Source organism: Mustela erminea, chromosome 2 (genome assembly GCF_009829155.1).
Source record: "Mustela erminea isolate mMusErm1 chromosome 2, mMusErm1.Pri, whole genome shotgun sequence".
Taxonomy (NCBI): Eukaryota; Metazoa; Chordata; class Mammalia; order Carnivora; family Mustelidae; genus Mustela; species Mustela erminea.
Genome location: NC_045615.1, coordinates 22,985,800 through 23,010,146, shown reverse-complemented (window position 1 = coordinate 23,010,146; position 24,347 = coordinate 22,985,800). Strand labels below are relative to the sequence as shown.

Genomic DNA, 24,347 nt, shown 5'->3' with positions numbered 1-24,347 from the left:
AGGTAAAGAATAAGCTATTTCTACCCATACTTGTAAATACATGTTAATAATTGACTCCAATAACCAGGTCTGCCATTCTGGTTTAGTAACTGAGGGTCACTAGTGAAGCTTTGTTAGCCCTCTAACTCTCCCTGATACATTTAAGACTGGTCTTGAACTAACAATTTACACACATGTCCTATTTAAGCATTGAGTCTGTACTGGGATTTGTATTGAGGACAGGCCCATTAGGAAAAAATTGGCTCGTTCAAAAATCCTAGAAGCTCAAGGTTCTCATCATTCCATATAAATACTGTTCTTTCATCTGAGATTGTGTGGCTCATGCATTTTTAGTGCTAAAATATCCTTTAATAATAATTCCAGAAAGAGAGTATTATGATAATAGATGGTCTTTCTTTTTATCACTCTTACTTCTTAAAAAATATTAACATAGAGCACCTGGGTGGCTCAGTCAGTTAAACGGCTGCTTTCAGCTCAGGTTATGATCCCAGGGTCCTGGAATCGAGCCCCACATCAGGCTTCCTGCTCAGCAGAGAGCCTGCTTCTCTCTCTCTCTGCCTGCCGCTCTGCCTACTTGTGCTCTCTCCCTGTCAAATGAATAAATACAATCTTTAAAAAAAATATTGACATATACTGTATTATTACTTTCAGAGGTAGAATTTAGTGATTCATCAGATGCATATAACACCCCGTGCTCATTACTTCAGAAGCCCTCCTTAATACCCCCTCCCCCAGCCATCTTCCCTTCAGCAACCCTCAGTTTGTTTCCTATAGTTATGAGTCTGTAATGATCTGACTCTTTCAGTGTTTCATCTTATTTTATTTTTCCTTCCCTTCCCCTATGTTCACCTGTTTTGTTTCTTAAATTCTAAGTATGACTGAAATCACATGATAATTGTCTTTCTCTGATTGACTTATTACACTTAGGATAATACCCTCTAGTTCTAATCCATGTCATTGCAAATGGCAAGATTTCATTCTTTCTGATGGTTGAGCAAAAGTCCATTGTGTGTGTGTGTGTGTGTGTGTGTGTGTGTGTGTGTGTGTATACATACTACAACCTCTTTATCCAGTCATCACTTAATGGATATTTGGGCTATACTTTGGTTTCTCTTCAGATTACTTAAATAGTTTGCCTTTTACCAATTTAAAATTTAATATTGTATTTTTTTAAAAGATTTTATTTATTTATTTGACAGAGAGAGAGAGAGAGAGAGATCACAAGTAGTCAGAGAGAGAGGCAGAGAGAGAGCAAGGGAAGCAGGCTCCCTGCCTAGCAGAGAGCGCGATGTGGGGCCAGATCTCAGGACCCTGGGATCATGCCCTGAGTTGAAGGCAGAGGCTTTAACCCACTGAGCCACCCAGGTGCCCCTAATATTGTATTTTTTAAAGTCGGCTAAGCTTATTATTTTTTTTTTTAATTTATTTATTTATTTATTTTTATTTTTTATTTCCAGCATAACAGTATTCATTATTTTTGCATCACACCCCGTGCTCCATGCAATCCGTGCCCTCTATAATACCCACCACCTGGTATTTAATAGAAATATTTTAATAGTTATTTGATGTAGGAGTGATCTGCCACTAAGCACCCTACTAACTACTCATGCTCTATTGTGCTCTCTGGGGTTGTGAGAGAATAAAAACTATGCCCATGGGATTAGAGCTGGCAAATGCTGAAAGTAATAATTAATTATTCCTTATGCTTTTTTGTATTTTCAGTGTTTCCTATCATGAATACATGATGCTTTTAAGACCATGAATTAATGTTAAAATAACCATGAAACCAGAAGATTTGCCAAACACAAATAAATTCAATTAGTAAGATCCCATTTATATCTTACTAAATATCTTACTAAATTACTGTGTACAAATCTGGGAACAACTGCCTTAACTGTTCAGATTTAAGCTCTGCAAGAGGGAAGCTGTGAGCTCTCAATAACAGTGCCCTGTTTGGGAGAGGAAGGGAGGAGCATCTTGGAGTTCTCTGAAAATTCACCATCTAGTATAAATATTTAACATAAGGAACCTCACTTATTTGAGAGTCAGGAGAATACTGGAGGAGGCTATAGAGGTCACACTAGGATTTTATGCTAGTTTACATCCTTAGCAAACTAAAAGGGTTTTTAATTAGTTGATGAATACAGCGTTGACCTGAGAGATCATCAGTAGCCTCTACAAAGTAAGTTCTTGTGAGAAGAACATTAGAAAACTGCCTGAAAAGAGCTATGAACTGTTGGTTCTGAGAGAGAAGTCATAGTGCTGATGAGCAGACTATGCTAGGACCACTAAAGAGTTGGAAAGATGAGAAGAAAACTTCAAGGGGAGAGGCCACCAGATGCCTAGCAACTCATGAAGCCACTAACAGTCTCATGTTACCAAGAACCCGGTGTTTAAAGCAGTCTGGCATCCTCATTAAAAGGATAAGCTTTGAAGTGAGACAATGAAGAGTAGATCCTGGCTTCACTATTAACTAGCTGTGAGGCTATGAACATGCTCTGCACCCTCCCTCTGCCTCAGTAACTGAAGCTGTGATATAAGTATGATATGAGACTCACAGGATTGTCAGCAATTTAAACATATGTGCTTTTAGGATGAAATTAACAAATATATATAACTTGTTTATTAGTATACCACCATCCATATACTAAGCTCCCTCAAAATACTATCAGTTATTGTTTTATTATTTAATTTAGAAACCTTTTATTGATCCTTTGTAAGTATGAGACACTCCCAGTGATAGGAGATACAGTAAGTGGGTCAGCAAACAGTCATGGACCTTTGTCTGTCTCGAGCTAAAAGTCTTATTTTAATCAAATAATAATACAAATGATATAATTATGAATGCCAGTATGCATAATGGAAAAAACATGCAGAGAACAATAACTCTGGGATCTTATATTGATTTCGTTTGGTGATGGTCACAGGACACTCTTGGGAGAGACGTGAAGGAGATATAGATACTACTGAGGTAATGGAGGGAAGGAGAGGGGAACAGGCCAGGCAGGTAGAACATCTTGTGCAAAGGTTCTGAAACGCGAGGAATCAAGGTGTGTTTATGAAACTGAAAGAAAGCCAAGGTTGTTAGAGATGGAGGAAGTGGTAGAGCCAGAATCTTTTAGGACATAGTAAAGAGCTGACATTATTTTAAGAGCATCAGGGAACCATTGAATAAGAAAATGTACAAAAATACATTTAATAATATTATTGTGGCTGTATTTAGAGATAAGATTGGAAGGACAAGAAGACTATTAAGGAGACTAAGTTGTTTGTGTCAGTATAGGTGATAATTTTTTCTAGAGTCTACCGTTAGATAGATGTTAGTTCCACAACAGCCAAACTGTGAAAGGAGCTCAGATGTCCATTGACAGATGAATGGATAAAGAAAATGTATGTATACATACAATGGAATATTACTCAGCCATCAGAAATGATGAATACTTACACTTTACATTGATGTGGATGGAACTGGAGAGTATTATGCTAAGTGAAATAAGTTCAGAGAAAGACAGTTATCATATGGTTTTACTCATATGTGGAATATGAGAATAGTAAAGAGGACCATAAGGAAAGGGAGGGAAAACTGAATAGGAAGAAATCAGAGAGGAAGACAAAGCCTGAGAGACTCTTAACTATGGGAAACAAACTGAGGGTTGCTAAAGGGATGGTATGTGAGGAGATGCAGAAACTGGGTGATGGGCATTAAGAAAGGCACGTGATGAGATGATCACTGGGTGTTATACGCAACTGATGAATTGTTGAACACTACCTCTGAAACTAATGATGCAGTATGTGTTGGCTAATTGAATTTAAAAAAAAAGAATAAAACTATAAAGATAGATGGAAGAATGACAGTTGCCTTTGAAGGGGTGGGAGGTTAACTAGAAATGGGTATCAGGAATCTTTATGGGGTGATGACAGTGCTCTATATCTTGGGATTTGCTTTATATTAACATTTGCTAAATGCATTAAGCTATATACTTAAGAAGAAAACAGTTTTATCTACATGAAAGGAAAAAAAGAGATAAATGTTATTTACTGAGACAAGAAACCCTGGCACAGGACATGTTTTGAGATGCTTATTTGTTACCTACATGGAGTTCTCAATTAAGTAGCTAGGTTGCTTGATTTTGCCACATTTTGTTAGCTCTAGATGCATACTTTCATATTTTAGTGTTGCCTAAATTAACCTATGTCTTATAATCAATGGTATGCCATAGTTAAATTTCTAGTCCTTTATATGTCTTAGTGCTATGTAAATTGATGGTGCCTTCAATATCTGTAAATATGTAAATCCAACAAAATGTTAATAATAATGACAAGGAAGAACACCATAACACCAATTAGTAGCCCACAAATGACTAATTAACAAAAACTTCTGATCACTATCGAGTAGGAACCACTGACCCATAGAGCATCCAAAATAATGTAGGAGTGATCAGAAAAGGCAATGGCTTCAAGACAACTGACCCTTCTTCCATCTACCCACAAGCAAGCAAGATGGAGGAAGAGACAGGAACTGCTATCATTATCTAAATAGGATAGAGGCTGTACCAGCATCTGTTAAATGAAGATCATCATAATAATAGTAATAACTAATGCTTAAATAATACTGGCTATTAATCAGGTGTTCTTCTAAAGACTAGATCCTCTTCTAAAGACTTTACTTACATTGACCCTTGTAGTCTTCATAACAGCACTATAATGTGAACAGTTTTACTATGATACTGAACTGGAATGAGGTTAGATAACTTGCTTCAGGTCACACAGCTCATAAATGGCAGATCCAGATTCATACCCAGGCAGTTCAGCTCCACAGCCTCTGCTATAAACCACTGCTATCTCTAACGAAGACAATTAACTACTTGGTTACCTGGGAGCAATAGAGAAATTTCGTGTGGGCTTTTGCCACAGAACCAAACCTAGAATACATACATGGAAGATCTTCAGATTTTTACTGCACATACAGCTTGGGGAGGAAGAGGTAAATAAAAACTCTTGTTGTGAGTTCTGAGAAAAGTATTACTACATCTGAATCCAATATGGCAGTATTGGCTCAGCAGTGCAGTGAAAGGAAGTTGCTCCATAAATAACAAAAATTATCAATATCAGCAACAGTAGTTAAATTCCTATTTTTATCTTGGGATGACATATGTAATAAAATAGAAAGAGAACATGTTTTATAAGCTATATGTTTTCTAAAATTAAAAGTGTTTATCTGGAATCATCTTTGATATTATGAAGGAAGGTACAATCATTCAAAAATCATAATGCCTAGTTTGTATAAGATCCAAGCCTCCATTTGTGTTACCTGATGGCAAATGGTGACATTAGCAGGACTCTGAGCTAGAAGCCTTCAATGTGAGTCTGCTGTTAGAATTAGCACCGTGTCTTACTGTCCTAGCAAATGCTACATTCCACCGACTTCACGTGTTTCTGCTTAGTCTTTAATCAGGATATACCAGTAAGAAAAAGTGGCAGTTCTATGTTTACTGCCATAGAGATTTTAGTTTAAGGCATTTATTTTACCTGAAATTGGAAATATTTGTTTTTATGCATAATACAGTCCTTTATTGAAACTAGTAAGCATAATCCTATCAAATAACATTACTAAACATCTTTTTTTAAGCTAATGGTGTTAGAAAGATTCAAATGTTGGGAAGGGGCGAAACCTCAAGTGTAATTCTATCTTTTCACGCTAAATAGCTACAATTCTTGCTAGTTTTTTTTTACTTTAATTTTCTTTATGATTTCAAAGAAAGAAACTCTGATCTCTCTTGTTTTCTTATCTTGTCTTTAATGGAAAACTTCAGCATTGTATTTTATTTGCTGTGTGATTTCTCATTTACAATGCTGTATCCCTAGTGTCCCTTACAACTCAGGAAGTCACACCCTGCCTGAGGAGCTCCCCTCTCAACTTCTGGAAGAAGTACGACTGAATTAAAAAAATAGAGCATGTTCACTCTTCAGCACTGCTTTATAATAGTTCCAGCTTCCTCTCTGCTCTTGACAGGTGATGTTTGCGGGTGTTGACACAGATATCACGCATCTAAAATAGGTGCTCCACGGAGGAATTTTGAACTCTCCCTTTTAAAAGGAGGCAGAAAAGTCCCTAATATGTGTATAACTGAAAGACACAATACATATTATTTATTATTTTCTGACTCTCTCATCATTTCTGTTATTACTGAAATAGTACTAGATGAAAATTGATAACACATTCATCTAGTACATAAAGACATGATGCCATATAAATGCTTTATATATCTTATATCACCTAAATGTTAGGATTATCCTAGCAACAATTTTATGAGACAAATATTATCACCTGAAGGTAAACTGATTTGTCTAATATTTCATACCTTGTTAATGGTGATTTTAACATTAAGGCTCATTATACTTCTTTGAACAGATCAGCTGGGGTCCAATCAGGAAATAGAAACTACACAGTAATTTGAGCAGGAAGAATTTAATGTAAAGAATTATTAATTATGATATACTACTAAGGGGTAAAAATAACTCTAAAAAATTGAGAAGTACAAGTATAGGTAGTGGCAGGTACTCTTAGGTCTGAGACAGAGCACCCAAGGAAAAGAAAACAATTATTTTTAAGATTTTTATTTATTTATTTATTTGTCAGAGAGAGAGAGAGAGAGAGAGATTGAGAGAGAGAGCTCAGGCGGGGGAGTGGCAGGCAGAGTAGGCAGAGGGAGTAGCAGGCTCTTCACTGAGCAAGGAGCCTGATGTAGAACTTGATCCCAGGACCCTGGGATCATGCCCTGAGCTGAGGGCAGACACTTAACTGACTGAGCCACCCAGGTGTCCTGGAAAGAACACATTTTTAAAGAAGATCTTCTACCCTCCTCACCACCCCCATGGAAGCACATCTTGGAGAGGGCATAGCTCTGGCCCATTGAATAGCTGAGAAGTTCACTGAGATAGCAGGCTAGAGGAACCCATAAGAAAGTTACTTTCTGGGGTTCTTGGGGAACTATCCATAGGGAGGTGTCAAATGTGGAAAGTGCTGCACCATAAACTTGGTGGAAAGCTCCCAGTGTGAGTGTGGTGGGGGGTGGTTCCAGGAGACACCCCCCAGAAATTGTCCTACACTGCTGGGTACTGTGCACTGTGAGAGCTAACAGAGAGAACTACCCAAAAACAGGAAGAGCCCTTTCATCATCTAGTTCACTTTGTGGTTTTCTATGGAAGATGCTTAAAATTGTGCCTTATGGCGAAGAAATATTCTAGTCTTATAAGCAGAACAGTAAAAGGTGGATGAGGAGTGAGGTAATAGATTAATACCTGGCACACAGCCCACCAACAAATCTCCTTTCTTAATCATGTAAGCATTATGTCATACTGCTTTATACTTACTGTACCAAAATATACTATTTAACAAAATAAAGGAATAGAAGAAAGGAAGGAAATCAGGAAAGAAAGAACAAAAATGTAACAGGCTTATAAATGAAGATTTACATCAGTATTTCTTTTTTCTTTGAAATGTTTCTAGGTAGAATCTCTTTGCATTCATTGCTTAGAAGATTGTCTTATTGAATTTTGGGCAATGGCTTATCAACCAAAAACTGAAGTTGCAAAGTGGAGGCCCAGGGTCCATAACCAAAGATTTTTTCACTCTGTAGTTCAAATCACTTTTGAATTCTAGTTTCTTCATTTACTAGTTAATGCACTTTATGTTTGGTTGACATTTTTTTTTAACAAATCAGAGTTTTCTTAGATAATCCAAAGCCTAATTGCATCATTTATAGACTGCAAGATTTAGGCAAGTTCTTTAATTTCTCTGGGCCTCAAATTCTTTATATAAAATGGAAATAATAATAGGATATGCCTTATAGATGCTCTATGAAAATTAACTGTATTACTGTTTAAAAGCCCTTGGAGGGCACCTGGGTGGCTCAGTGGGTTAAAGCCTCTGCCTTCGGCTCAGGTCATGAGACCCGCATCCTGGGATCAAGCCCTGCATCGATCTCTGCTCAGCAGGCTCCCTTCTCTCTCTCTGCCTGCCTCTCTGTCTACTTGTGATCTCTGAGTGTCAAATAAATAAATAAAATCTTAAAAAAAAATAAAAGCCCTTGGAAAAATTCCTTATATATATTAAGTGGTATATAAGTATTTGTATACATATCATTATATTTTCCTACAGATCATAACCTAGAAATACTAATTCAGTCATTCCACTTTGGGGAACTCTATGTTTAGTCAACATTTTTTTCAGATTAATTTGATTTCATTGTTTAATGGCAATTAAAAAATGTATATGGTCATGTTATGTGTAATATGGATGCTGTTCATTGGCTACTCTACTTTTTAATATACCTATTAACTATACTTCTTTAAACTTACAGTGTTTGAGATGATATTTGTAAAATACTTACTCCTTAATTTTTGCTAGGAATTATCTGAAAAGTAAGTTGGTGAAGTACCTTGGGCTAAAAATCCCCCACACTATCAACATAGCCATTAGTGTTCGAATTAGTAAATAGTTTTAATTTACCTCACTTACAAGAAACACATTAGACAAAAATATCTAAAATTTAAAAACATTTTAATATTCCTTTTTTTTACAGACCATGAGAAATATTCTGAACTCATCAAGAAGTACAATGCAATTGAAATGTTATTTACGCTCTATCCTCCTCAAGGTGCCCATGTGCGTAATAATATACGACTTAGGTCAACTTGGCTGAGACCCATAGTAAATGGGGAAGAAGGATACAGATATATAGGTAAGATGCTGAATCTTATTATTTCTTTTTATAATATAGAAGAAATGACCCTTAATCTTAGGAAACAGACTGAGGGTTGTTGGAGGGGTTGGGGGTGGGAGGGATAGGGTGGCTGGGTTATGGACATTGGGGAGGGTATATGCTATGGTGAGTGCTGTGAATTGTGTAAGACTGATGAATCACAGACCTGTACCTCTGAAACAAATAATACATTATATGTTAATTTAAAAAACTTTAAAAAAAAAAGAAGATATGATCCTTTTTAGAACTCTTATTTGTCACTTAGATAATATAGGGTAATACATAGGCCCTATAGAATATTCATTTCAGTTGTTAAGTATTGTGCCTGCAGCTTAAAAAGTGGTTATTTTACACTTTGGTGCCTCCTCAAGAATAGTGGAAACATATTGTGTTTTTTCATTCACCTGATGATGGACATTTGTGTTACTTTCAAAAACATGATAATATAAGGAAAGTTCCCATGAACATTCCTGCACAGTTCTGAGTCTAGACAAAGCATTTGTCTTAACCACCCTGTTTTCCAAAGTAGTTCAGTTATTTCATATTCCCCATCAGGAGAGATCTGAGAGCTACATTCACTCCACAGCTACATCAGTACTTGGTTTAATCAGTTTTTCTAATTTTAGTCTTTCTAATAGATATGTATTGGTATTCCATTGTGGTTTTCATTTACATTTTTCTAGTAGATGATGTTTTCATGTATTTGTCATTGTATGTCATTGAAGTATCTGTTCAAATCTTGACCATTTTTTAATATATATTTTTTATTTGTCATTAAAATGCTTTAACATATATTCTTTGAAAATATTTTCTCCTTTAACATATATTCTTTGAAAATATTTTCTCCTAGTCTGTGTCTTGTCTTTTCTGTCTTTTTATAATGCCTTTTGAAGAGAGGTTTTTAATTTTGATGAAATCTAGTTTACCCTCATATTTTAAAATTTATTAATATATAATGTATTATTTGTTTCAGGAGTAAAGGTCTATGAATCATCAGTCTTACACAATTCACAGCACTCACCATAGCATATACCCTCCCCAGTGTCCATCACTCAGCCACCCTATTCCTCCCACCCCACTCCAGAAACCTTCAGTTTGTTTCCTTAGATTAAGAGTCTCTTATGGTTTGTCTCCTTTCCCAGTCCCATCTTGTTTGATTTTTCCCTCCCTTCCCCCACCCCTGCCCTGCCTCTCAAATTCCTCATATCTGAGAGACCATATAATAATTGTCTTTCTGATTGACTTTTTTACTTAGCATAATACCCTCTAATTCTATCCACATCATTGCAAATGGCAAGATTTGTGTTATTTTTTGATAGCTTCATAATATTCCATTGTATATATATACCACATCTTCTTTATCCATTCATCTATTGATGGACATCTAGACTCTTTCCATAGCTTGCTTATTGTGGACATTGCTGCTATGAACATTGGGGTGCACATGCCCCTTCAGATCACTACATTTATATTTTTAGGGTATACCTAGTAGTCGATTCCTGGGTTGTAGGACAGCTCTATTTTCAACTTTTTGAAAGTTCCTTTTTGAGAAACCTCCATACTGTTTTCCAGAATGGCTGCACTAGTTTGCCTTCCCACCAACAATGTGGGAGGGTTCCCCTTTCTCTGCATCCTCACCAACACCTATCATTTCTGACTGGCTAAAATTAACTGGCTAAAATTAACTGGTGTGAGGTGATATCTCACTGTGGTTTTGGTTTGTATTTTCCTGATACAAAGCTTTTGCACAGCAAAGGAAACAGTCAACAAAATTAAAAAAACAAAAACAAAAACAAAAACCCAACAGAATGAGAAAAGATATTTACAAATGACATATCAGATAAAGGGCTAGTATCCAAAATCTATAAAGAACTTATCACACTCAACACCCAAAGAACAAATAATCCAGTCAAGAAATGGGCAGAAGACTTGAACAGACATTTCTGCAAAAAAGACATCCAAATGACCAAGAGACACATGAAAAAGTGCTCAACATCACTCAGCATCAGGGAAATACCCTTGTATTCTTTATGCTTTTATTGTGATACCAAGATATATTGGTCAGACTTATAGTCACAAGTTTTTCTTCTAGAAGTTTTATACTTTTGGGGTTTATATATCAGTATAAAATCTATCCTGAGTTATTCTTTTTACTTGGCTTTTTGTTTTGTTTTTGCTTTTTGTATTTGGTTTTTTATTGTTTTTGTTTTTGTTTTTTTAATTTAGTATGTTGACACCCAGATGTGCTAGTGCTATTTGTTGAAAAGACTCTCCTTTTATGAATTAACTTTGTATTTTGGCAAAACCAAATAGACTAAGAAGATATACAGATGGTGAATAAGCACATGAAAAGATGATCAATATCATTAGTTATTAGGGAAATATAAATTAAAGCTACAATGGGAATATTCACCTATTAGAAAGACTAAAATAAAATTTCAAAACATGACAGCACCAAGTCTGGCAAGGATGTAGAGCAACTGAAACACTCATTCATTACTGGTGGAAATGCAAAATGATGCAATCAATTTCCAAATATTTTGGTGCTTTCTTATAAAGTTAAGTTACTCTAACCATAGACCCAGCCACCTTACTCCGGATAATTACACAAGAGAAATGAAATTGTTTGTTGACCAAAAACTTATGTTTAAGTGTATATAGTTGCTTTAGTTCTAATTGCCAGAATCTGAGGGTGCCTGGGAGACTCAGTGAGTTAAAGACTCTGCCTTCGGCTCAGGTCATGATCCCAGGGTCTTGGGATCGAGCCCCGCATCAGGCTCTCTGCTCAGCAGGGAGCCTGCCTCCCCTGCTCTCTCTGCCTTCTTCTCTGCCTCTGTCTGTCAAATAGATAAATAAAATCTTTAATAAGAGAAAGGGTTAATTGCCAAAAGCTGGAAACAACATAAATATTCTTCAACTGGTGAGTAGATAAACAAAATTTGTTACATGTACACAGTGAAGTATTTCCAGCTATAAAATGGATTGAACTTTTGACACACACAACAGCATGAATTTCAGATGTGTCATGTTAAGTGAAAGAAGCTAATTCATAGGTTATATATAGATTCTATTTAAATGACATTTTGGAATAAGCAAAACGATAAGGACAGATCTGTCCAGTGATTTGCAGGGCTTATAGCCTATAGGAGGGTTTGGTTACAAAAAGGCAGGATGAGGGACTTCATAGAATGATGGGATTATTCTGTTTCTTGATCATGATAGTGGTTATATGACTCTAAAAATTAGTTGAAATGAACTGTATACCAAAAGAGTGAATTTTACTGTAAGTAAAATTTTAAAAGTAAACACAAGATAAAAAGAGAAAAGAATTTATGTAAATGGCAAACAAGTCCAGATAAGATGTGCATCATTATTACTCATTAGGGGAGTGTAAATTAAACACAATGGGCTAAGAACTTACTATAATGGCTAAAATTAAAAACTGAACACACCAAGTGCTGACAGGGATGGGTGGTAACTTTAACACTAATATTCTGCCAGTGCAAATGTAAAATGGTCAAAACGTTTTGCAATAGTTTGATATTTTCTTTTTTTTAAATAATAATGAATTTATAGTTTATTGAAATGATACAAATTCCATAATTTGAAATAAATCAATACAGAAAAATATGAAGAAAAAAGAACAACAAATCACTATACACACCTAAACACAAATGTACCAAATTCTAGGTATACCTCACATATACAGAGAGAAATGAGATATAGTGAGAGAAAGGAGATTTGTCAAAGTAACTTTATAACAATGGACTTATTTTTTAATTTTTAATTTTTTAAATTTCTATTCAATGTACCAGAATTTATTGTTTATGCACCACATCCAGTTTGATATTTTCTTAAAAAATTAAATGTATATCTCTTTTATGATCCCACCATACCATCCCATTTAACCAAGGCAAAAGAAAGTATAAATCCATATAAAGACTTGTCCATGAATATTCATAGATCCACTTTTAAATAAAAGACTCAAACTAGAAACAACCCAAATGCCTATCTACAGGTGAAATGATAAACAAATTGTGATATACCCTTGCAGAATACTTTTTACTCAGCAATCTAAAAGAACAAACTATTGACAGTATTGAAACAGGTAACAACATGGCTGAATCTCAAAAGAATATGCTGAATGAAAGAAATCAGACAAAAAAGAAAGAGGTCAAGAGTATGATTCCATTTATATAAAAGTCTAGAAAATGCAAACTAAATCTTATGACAGAAGCAAATCTGTGTATACCTGACATGGGGGGGAGCGGAAGTGAAATGTGGTGGGTTTTGAAATTTTGGCATGATAGAAAAGTTTATTATTGTCACTGTGCTGATGGTTTCATGTAAGTAAGTCTATGCTAAAATTCATCAAATTGTACACTCTAAACATGTTCGGTTTTCATTTATACTTCAATGAAGCTATAAAAGTAAACTTGAAAATATAAATTTAAAGAACCAAGATAGTGAAATTTGTATTTTGGTAATATTTTTGAGAAATGATTTCTCCTTAAGTTTTAAAACCAGCAGTTTAGAACTTATCTAAGGAAAGCCACAGATCTACTACTGTCTCATGGGGCTTGTGCACGTAATGGCACACTTAAGTGCTGTTTTCTGATAGGAAGCATAGAGGAAGAAGAGGAGGGAAAGAGAAGGAAAATTATGAAAAAGATAATTTAGAGTTTGAGGCTCTATAAGATGAATCAAGACCCTGGTTGTGATCTATCCTCTCCTTGCTATTTTCCACCTGAACATTACTACAGTGTGACCCATATCATTCTAAAAGATTTGTGTTCATTGTTTATAGCCCATTTGTGAACACTTGGTACAAATAAAACAAACATAAAGGAAATATGCAAGAGGCACTATGTTGTAAGTTAAAGACTCCATCTTCTGAGGTTTTATGCTTATCTTTTCCCTTTTTCGTAAGTGACCAAGGTCTTGCATCTTTGTGAATTACAGTTGTTATTAAATTGATAAACAAAATATTTTGCAGCATTTGTCTTGAGAAAGATTAGTCTATTACAGGAGTGCTTTCTGAAACTCAGTATCTGCCCCACTAGAAACATTTTAGGGAAGATAGCTCTGAGAATTTATAATGTGTCCCAGCATTTATAATACTCCACAATGTAAGCACTCCTGTTTATTGAATTCACTCTGTAGTTTTAGAGAAGTATCATCAGCAAGAACTGAGGAGAAGTTAATAGAATTACTGAATGCTCTATAAATGACATGAATTGCTAACAAATTACATAGTATTAGGACCATACATATTCTAAAAATATTCATTATATCCATGTTTTTATACCCCATAATTCATATTACAGTGGTTTGAATCTCACTGGAATGAAGCACAAGTCATGTATTCAAATTGGTTAATATATACAAAGTATTTCTTCTGAATTATAATTTTATAATTTTAGATCAATGAAGTAAAAAAGAAAAAGCTTTACATTTTCCTCTAGGAACATATGTTTTGTCAAACTTAGTTTCAGAAAATAAGTTTAACAAGCCTTTTAGAAGGCTTGTACCTTTTGTTACCTTTCCTTATGAGTTGTCTGTTGTTCAGTTCCCTAGTCTTAAAGACTGTCACAGATACACTGAACTTGTTTCTCAACTTCATTAAGTTTTTGTGACTTTGGTGGATTTTCAACCTAGAAGCTGTAGATTATATTAAGGAACTCCTGGAATTCTAATGGGAATACCTTGAAAGGAGTAGGTTAGCCATTATCTTTTAAGAAAATCATTTAGAGAATACAAATGAATGATTAAATTACTTTCAATCCAATGGTGCATTCTTAACTGGAACCATATTATTATATTAATGTAAGGTTTCTAATTAGTTCAGATCCTGAATAATGAGCAAAGACCTCTAGTTCTACTACTTCTTTTCCATATATCATTTCCAGCCCTTCATATAGTAAATTTTTCTTACCCTTATAACATATGGTTATTTAAGTTATGTAATTAATACTGGAACTGATTTCCTGTCCTAATCACTGTTTTGTTACCCATTATAAAATTACAAGATATCTTTTATGCTATTCAGTTTATTCCACTGCCTTCAGGCAAGATCTGATGTACATTAACCAAATGATAATCTCATCTTTAAAGACTCTGGCAATTACATAATTGTCCTTGACAGGTAGGATTTTTTTAATGATTATCTTTCTCAGAACTTTCTACTCTGCAACATAAGACTCTTTCTTACACATTCTTCATTGCAATTGTAACTTTTTCTCTATCCACAAAGTTAAGGCTATGTATAGATTAATAAGAATCTATTTCAATAATAGGCCTTTAAAAATATTTTTCCTCAGAAGTCCTCTTTCTAATCCTTAATGTCTTCTGACACTTCTCTCTAAACATTTCCTAAATTTTCTCCTTTCTTCTAAGTGATGAACTCAGAAGATAGGATAATCTAATATATCTAATTTATTGTGACTATAATCCAGCTTCTACATGTTCTGCTTATATCTTTGCACTCGTTTTAAACTTTTAAAATACACATGTTGGGGGCACCTGGTTGGCTTAGTCAGTTAAGCATACAGCTCATGGTTTTGGCTCAGGTCATGATCTCATGGGTCCTGGGATCAAGCCCTGGTTGGGTTCTGCTCTCAGCAGGGAGTCCCCTTGAAGAGTCTCTCCCTCTGTTCCCCACCCCCCCGCTTTCTCTCTCCCCCTCAAATAAATAATCTTTAAAATACACATATCAGTATTTGTATTTCTGTCCATCATAATCTCTCCTTTTTGGGGGGCCATATTTCCTTTAATTATTGATATGGGTAGAATTTATTTTGCCTTCTTAAATTTGGTATCTTGATTATTCCTGATTATCCTTAACTTATTTAGGATATAGACATTAATTTTTGAACCTGTTCCTTAGGGGTGTTCTATAAGATTAATTATTGAAAAATGAAAAACTCAAATAAATCCTGATTTTAAGTGAGCTTCATATACTTTATATGACTTATAAATGTGCAAGTAGAGGAAATGGTCTATTATGGTTTGGATAAGTTTAAATGTACTCTGGTTAGTTCAATGCCTTGCTTAACCTGTGGATTACCTGCTTGTTTGAGGAGAATAATATCACTAAAATCTATATATTATATGCAATTGGACTTATAAAGTTGTCTGGGTATATACCTATTGGTATATATTGGGTATATATCTCCCTTTTTACCAACTCTCAACTGCCAGCATCTCCACATTTTGTTATTTAGTATCCCTTTGTTTTCTTTGTTAAGAGAAAATTATGTGACTCTACTTTCATAAGGGCAATTGCTGGTGGAAAAATAAAATGGTATTTTATTTTTAGATGATGGTTCCATTGGTTAAAACTTTCAACATTTAATATACTCACAGAAATTATTCACAGAAAGATAAAAATGAATGTTATATTGTATCTGGTGAAAGTTCTTCAACTGTGGGCAAGTTATTACAAATACTTTAGAATGATGAATTAGGTCGTATTCATTTAATGGAATGAATGTATTCTATGTGAATTCCATTTTTTCTTGGACTTCATTGATCAAATCAGAGATATGTCTCTCATCCATCCAGTTTCATCAAGCAGGTTGGAAGTGTTTGAGAAAGAAATTAAGATGTGGCATCTGATCTATAAGCTAAAGGAAATGAGAGTTGCATATTTACAATAATCTACCACTCAATACTTCTCAGCCTTTTAAAATGAAAATTTTAAGATTATGTTTCTGTATCTGAATTCTGCATTCATTTATTCAACAAGCATTAACTGAGTATCAACTATGTTCTTGACAATACAGCTTGAAAAATAATTTAAGCCTAATTCCTCCCCTAGAAGTGCTCACATTCTAGCAAATCTAAAGCACTATCAGAGTTTTGGCTCAGTTAGTCCCAGTGATCACTTTTATTGGTCTATGGGACCAAGAAATAGCTACCAAATAAAAATCTTCCAAAAAAAAAAAAAAAGTCTTGGGAGAACATCTCAAAAATGACAAAGGATGACAGCAACACTCAATATCTGAAATAAAAACTCCAAGCTCAGTTTGTTGTCCATCTAAGTAAAGGAGAGTTATGCTGGTTAAACAGTCTTTATGGGCAAAGCAGACTATTGCTATAATATAGGGTTTTGGGGAAGAGAGGTAGCTAATCCCCAAGATGGACACAATGATCCATGCTTTTGTGGAAATATACATACTGTATCAGGGTCAGTCTTTGTTATCAACAGAATACAAGCAAAGTTATAGTATTTTACCTCTGAGACTAGGTCACAAAAGTTTTTGTGGAAGATTTTGTGGCTCCGGCCTTGTTCTCTCTTAGATAAGCTTCTCTGAGGAAAACCAGCTGCCATGTGATAGAGGTCTCAGCAGAACTGTGAAGTAAGTCAAGCGGAGAAAGTCAATTATCATATGGTTTCACTTACTTGTGGGGCATAAGGAATAACATGAGGACATTAGAAGGAAAGGAACAGTGAACTGGGGTAAATTGGAAGGGGAGACAAAGCATGACAGACTGTGGACTCTGAGAAACAAACTGGGGGTTTGGGAAGGGAGGGGTGTGGGGGGATGTGTTACTCTGGTGGTGGGTATTAAGGAGGGCACGTATTGCATGGAGCACTAGGTATGGTGCATAAACAATGAATCTTGGAACACTGAAAAATACAATTTTTTTTTAAATGAGAAAAATACAACACACACACACACACACACACACACACACACAAAGAACTCAAAGAACTGTTGAGAGGTCTTGAGGTCTTTGTGCTAATAAGTTGAAGGTATCTGCCTATATCCAGTGAAGAATTGAGGTCTGTATGAGTAATGAAACATGTAAGACGAGTCTCTTCATGAGTCTTTCAGAGGACAGCAACCCCATGAGAGATCATGGCCTAACCCACCTAGAAAATCCATTCCAATTCCTAAGTCTCAGAAACTATATGAGAAAAATACTGTTTTAGGATTTTAATTTGGGGATAATCTGTTATACAACATGCAAGTTAGTGATTAGTGGCTTTTAACAGTGGAGGTGAAATGACACAAGATTTAGGGTATGGTTCCTCAGGAAAAAACAAGTTGTTGATTGATTAGCCTTCAAACTTGTGTTAATAGAGAGACTTCTGTTCATTAATTAGCTTTCAAAAGTAGGATTGCTCACCCATTGGTTGGTTTTCAGGAGTATGTTTCAGGAATTGTGCTACTACTGGTTGATTAAACAGGTTTAAAACTTGTTCTGGGCATTATTTATCACAATTATAATTGATTGGTTAAAGAGGCTTAAAAAGTAAGTTGTAGTTTTAATTTATTACTGTAGCTGTAGAACTCTTAAGCTTTTCTTAACAGTATGAAGAAATGTTATTCCTAATGTTATTAGTAAATAAGCACATAAAGAAAAAATTCAAGATTTCTTGCTAATTGATACAACTGATTATGTATAATTAGTTAATTAATTATAATTAATTAGTATAATTAATTAAGTATAATTGAGTATAATATAATTAGGTATAACTGTGAGCCTAAGAAAAGGAAATGACTACATCTGGCAGTATGAAAGTTGATTTTATAAAGAAGATGACATATGAGTTGTTCTTACAGCATGGATTACAGTTACTAAATAAAGAGTAGAAGATAGTGCTATAGTCAATGGGAAGAGCATGTGACCTCCATGTTGTGGGAACTAACTTTGTTTTAGGTAGTCCCCCTGCCAACCTTTACTGAATGGAAAGTCATCAGAGAGGAAGAAAAACCATGAAAGACTCTTAACTATAGTAAATAAACTGAAGGTTGCTAGAGGGGAAAGGTAGAGGGCTAGGATAACTGGTTAATGGGCATTGAGGAGGGCACATGATGTCATGAGCACTGGGTGTTATTCACAACTGATGAATTTTTGAATTCTACATCTGAAACTAATGAGGTATTAACTAATTGAGTTTAAATTAAAAAAAAAAAAGAAATTCCCTCCCCCTTTTTAAAGTACTCCTGCACAACCTAACACAAGACTCTTTAAGACAGTGGTTTTATAAAGTCTGATAAATTGGTGACATACTATATAATGCCAGGTATAACAAAATAACCATTTGGAATTATATGTCCTTACACTGTTCAGATCTTATTAACATAGTTTATAACTACATTATACACACACACTATAATCTCTCCTCATATGTTAATGATAGTTTTAGGTAATACATATTTTAAATATATAAGTAATATGTAAAATTAGAGATTAGAGTAACTTCTTATATGTTAAAGAGTTTTTTAGGTAATTCAACTTCAAAATTCAATAAGGAATTTGAAAGTTTGCATAAAAGTGTCTCTAGATAGTCAAAATTGATATAACAAAGGGAATATATTAAAACTCACAGGAGAGAGACTCACTCAATGCCCATTTACTCTTACTTCAGACACCAGAGAAACCATATTCTTGTTCATGAGAATTTCTCCCAGTGTAATAGATCTCAGCTTTGTTAGACTTTCATTAGATGCCATATAGGTTGAACCTCAAGAGGAGTACACACTAAGACAATAATTAACTTGTCATAAGTCAAAGATCAAATTAAAAAGGGTTAAGAACAACAGAGAAAAGAGAGTATTTGCACAAAAGAAGTTTCTTCCCCTCCTCCTTACAAGATTATTTGCAGGTTTCTTAACAGAAGCATTTTAGGCTGAGAGAGAATGGAATGATTCAAAATATTGAAAGAAAAATATCTTTCAATCAAGAATTCTATACTTGATAAAGCAATACTTCAGAAACAAAAGAGGGATAAAGACTTTCCCAAAGAAGCAAAACTTGAGGGAGTTCATTACCACCAAACCTGACTTGTAAGAAATGCTAAAGAAAATTCTTTTTTTTTTTTAATTTTTAATTTTTTATTTTTTATAAACATATATTTTTATCCCCAGGGGTACAAGTCTGTGAATCACCAGGTTTACACACTTTACAGCACTCACCAAAGCACATACCCTCCCCAATGTCCATAATCCCACCCCCTTCTCCCAACCTCCCTCCCCCCAGCAACCCTCAGTTTGTTTTGTGAGATTGAGTCACTTATGGTTTGTCTCCCTCCCAATTCCATCTTGTTTCATTGATTCTTCTTCTACCCACTTAAGCCCCCATGTTGCATCACCACTTCCTCATATCAGGGAGATCATATGATAGTTGTCTTTCTCTGCTTGACTTATTTCGCTAAGCATGATACACTCTAGTTCCATCCATGTTGTCGCAAATGGCAAGATTTCATTTCTTTTGATGGCTGCATAGTATTCCATTGTGTATATATACCACATCTTCTTGATCCATTCATCTGTTGATGGACATCTAGGTTCTTTCCATAGTTTGGCTATTGTGGACATTGCTGCTATAAACATTCGGGTGCACGTGCCCCTTTGGATCACTACGTTTGTATCTTTAGGGTAAATATCCAATAGTGCAATTGCTGGGTCATAGGGCAGTTCTATTTTCAACATTTTGAGGAACCTCCATGCTGTTTTCCAGAGTGGCGGCACCAGTTTGCATTCCCACCAACAGTGTAGGAGGGTTCCCCTTTCTCCGCATCCTCGCCAGCATCTGTCATTTCCTGACTTGTTGATTTTAGCCATTCTGACTGGTGTGAGGTGATACCTCATTGTGGTTTTGATTTGTATTTCCCTGATGCCCAGTGATATGGAGCACTTTTTCATGTGTCTGTTGGCCATCTGGATGTCTTCTTTGCAGAAATGTCTGTTCATGTCCTCTGCCCATTTCTTGATTGGATTATTTGTTCTTTGGGTGTTGAGTTTGCTAAGTTCTTTATAGATTTTGGACACTAGTCCTTTATCTGATATGTCATTTGCAAGTATCTTCTCCCATTCTGTCAGTTGTCTTTTGATTTTATTAACTGTTTCCTTTGCTGTGCAAAAGCTTTTGATCTTGATGAAATCCCAATAGTTCATTTTTGCCTTGCTTCCCTTGCCTTTGGCGATGTTTCTAGGAAGATGTTGCTGCGGCTGAGGTCGAAGAGGTTGCTGCCTGTATTCTCCTCAAGGATTTTGATGGATTCCTTTCGCACATTGAGGTCCTTCATCCATTTTGAGTCTATTTTTGTATGTGGTGTAAGGAAATGGTCCAATTTCATTTTTCTGCATGTGGCTGTCCAATTTTCCCAGCACCATTTATTGAAGAGGCTGTCTTTTTTCCATTGGACATTCTTTCCTGCTTTGTCGAAGATGAGTTGACCATAGAGTTGAGGGTCTATTTCTGGGCTCTCTATTCTGTTCCATTGATCTATGTGTCTGTTTTTGTGCCAGTACCATGCTGTCTTGATGATGACAGCTTTGTAATAGAGCTTGAAGTCCGGAATTGTGATGCCACCAACGTTGGCTTTCTTTTTCAATATCCCTTTGGCTATTCGAGGTCTTTTCTGGTTCCATATAAATTTTAGAATTATTTGTTCCATTTCTTTGAAAAAGATGGATGGTACTTTGATAGGAATTGCCTTAAATGTGTAGATTGCTTTAGGTAGCATAGACATTTTCAGAATATTTATTCTTCCAATCCAGGAGCATGGAACATTTTTCCATTTCTTTGTGTCTTCCTCAATTTCTTTCATGAGTACTTTATAGTTTTCTGAGTATAGATTCTGTGCCTCTTTGGTTATGTTTATTCCTAGGTATCTTATGGTTTTGGGTGCAATTGTAAATGGGATTGACTCCTTAATTTCTCTTTCTTCTGTCTTGTTGTTGGTGTAGAGAAATGCAACTGATTTCTGTGCATTGATTTTATATCCTGACACTTTACTGAATTCCTGTATAAGTTCTAGCAGTTTTGGAGTGGAGTCTTTTGGGTTTTCCACATATAGTATCATATCATCTGCGAAGAGTGATAATTTGACTTCTTCTTTGCTGATTTGGATGCCTTTAATTTCCTTTTGTTGTCTGATTGCTGAGCCTAGGACCTCTAGTACTATGTTGAATAGCAGTGGTGATAATGGACATCCCTGCCGTGTTCCTGACCTTAGCGGAAAAGCTTTCAGTTTTTCTCCATTGAGAATGATATTTGCGGTGCGTTTTTCATAGATGGATTTGATGATATTGAGGTATGTGCCCTCTATACCTACACTTTGAACAGTTTTGATCAGGAAGGGATGCTGTACTTTGTCAAATGCTTTTTCAGCATCTATTGAGAGTATCATATGGTTCTTGTTCTTTCTTTTATTGATGTGTTGTATCACATTGACTGATTTGCGGATGTTGAACCAACCTTGCAGCCCTGGAATAAATCCCACTTGGTCGTGGTGAATAATCCTTTTAATGTACTGTTGAATCCTATTGGCTAGTATTTTGGTGAGAATTTTCGCATCTGTGTTCATCAAGAATATTGGTCTATAGCTCTCTTTTTTGATGGGATCCTTGTCTGGTTTTGGGATCAAGGTGATGCTGGCCTCATAAAATGAGTTTGGAAGTTTTCCTTCCATTTCTGTTTTTTGGAACAGTTTCAGGAGAATAGGAATTAGTTCTTCTTTAAATGTTTGGTAGAATTCCCCTGGGAAGCCATCTGGCCCTGGGCTTTTGTTTGTTTGGAGATTTTTAATGACTGTTTCAATCTCCTTACTGGTTATGGGTCTGTTCAGGCTTTCTATTTCTTCCTGGTTCAGTTGTGGTAGTTTATATGTTTCTAGGAATGCATCCATTTCTTCCAGATTGTCAAATTTGTTGGCGTAGAGTTGCTCATAGTATATTCTTATAATAGTTTGTATTTCTTTGGTGTTAGTTGTGATCTCTCCTCTTTCATTCATGATTTTATTTATTTGGGTCCATCTCTTCTCTTTTTGATAAGTCAGGCCAGGGGTTTATCAATTTTATTAATTCTTTCAAAGAACCAGCTCCTAGTTTTATTGATTTGTTCTATTGTTTTTTTGGTTTCTATTTCATTGATTTCTGCTCTGATCTTTATGATTTCTCTTCTCCTTCTAGGTTTAGGCTTTCTTTCTTATTCTTTCTCCAGCTCCTTTAGGTGTAGGGTTAGGTTGTATACCTGAGACCTTTCCTGTTCCTTGAGAAAGGCTTGTACTGCTATATATTTTCCTCTCAGGACTGCCTTTGTTGTGTCCCACAGATTTTGAACTGTTGTATTTTCATTATCATTTGTTTCCATGATTTTTTTCAATTCTTCTTTAATTTCCCGGTTGACCCATTCATTCTTTAGAAGGATGCTGTTTAGTCTCCATGTATTTGGGTTCTTTCCAAACTTCCTTTTGTGGTTGAGTTCTAGCTTTAGAGCATTGTGGTCTGAAAATATGCAGGGAATGATCCCAATCTTTTGATACCGGTCGAGTCCTGATTTAGGACCGAGGATGTGATCTATTCTGGAGAATGTTCCATGTGCACTAGAGAAGAATGTGTATTCTGTTGCTTTGGGATGAAATGTTCTGAATATATCTGTGATGTCCATCTGGTCCAGTGTGTCGTTTAAGCCCTTCATTTCCTTGCTGATCTTTTGCTTGGATGATCTGTCCATTTCAGTGAGGGGAGTGTCAAAGTCCCCTACTATTATTGTATTATTGTTGATGTGTTTCTTTGATTTTGTTATTAATTGGTTTATAAAGTTGGCTGCTCCCACGTTGGGGGCATAGATACTTAAAATTGTTAGATCTTCTTGTTGGACAGACCCTTTGAGTATGATATAGTGTTCTTCCTCATCTCTTATTATAGTCTTTGGCTTAAAATCTAATTGATCTGATATAAGGATTGCCACTCCTGCTTTCTTCTGATGTCCATTAGCATGGTAAATTCTTTTCCACCCCCTCACTTTAAATCTGGAGGTGTCTTCGGGCTTAAAATGAGTTTCTTGGAGGCAACATATAGATGGGTTTTGTTTTTTTATCCATTCTGATACTCTGTGTCTTTTGACAGGGGCATTTAGCCCATTAACATTCAGGGTAACTATTGAGAGATATGAATTTAGTGCCATTGTATTGCCTGTAAGGTTACTGTTACTGTATATGGTCTCTGTTCCTTTCTGATCTACCACTTGTAGGCTCTCTCTTTGCTTAGAGGACCCCTTTCAATATTTCCTGTAGAGCTGGTTTGGTGTTTGCAAATTCTTTCAGTTTTTGTTTGTCCTGGAAGCTTTTAATCTCTCCTTCTATTTTCAATGATAGCCTAGCTGGATATAGTATTCTTGGCTGCATGTTTTTCTCGTTTAGTGCTCTGAAAATATCATGCCAGCTCTTTCTGGCCTGCCAGGTCTCTGTGGATAAGTCAGCTGCCAATCTAGTATTTTTACCATTGTATGTTACAGACTTCTTTTCCCGGGTTGCTTTCAGGATTTTCTCTTTGTCACTAAGACTTGTGAATTTTACTATTAGGTGACAGGGTGTGGGCCTATTCTTATTGATTTTGAGGGGCGTTCTCTGAACCTTCTGAATTTTGATGCTTGTTCCCTTTGCCATATTGGGGAAATTCTCCCCAATAATTCTCTCCTGTATACCTTCTGCTCCCCTCTCTCTTTCTTCTTCTTCTGGAATCCCAATTATTGTAATGTTGTTTCGTCTTATGGTGTCACTTATCTCTCAAATTCTCCCCTCGTGGTCCAGTAGCTATTTGTCCCTCTTTTGCTCAGCTTCTT

General features: G+C 35.5%; 1 protein-coding gene across 12 annotated transcripts in view; it reads left to right on the top strand.

The window, feature by feature from the left end:
* Nucleotides 1-24,347, top strand: part of IQCM (IQ motif containing M) — a 482,329-nt gene that overhangs the window by 388,844 nt on the left and 69,138 nt on the right. For all 12 annotated transcript variants that reach the window (XM_032332483.1, XM_032332475.1, XM_032332473.1 and 9 more), the window contains one exon: nt 8,586-8,744. In XM_032332483.1, coding sequence (XP_032188374.1) covers nt 8,586-8,744 — 159 coding nt within the window. The remainder of the gene's footprint in view (nt 1-8,585; nt 8,745-24,347) is intronic.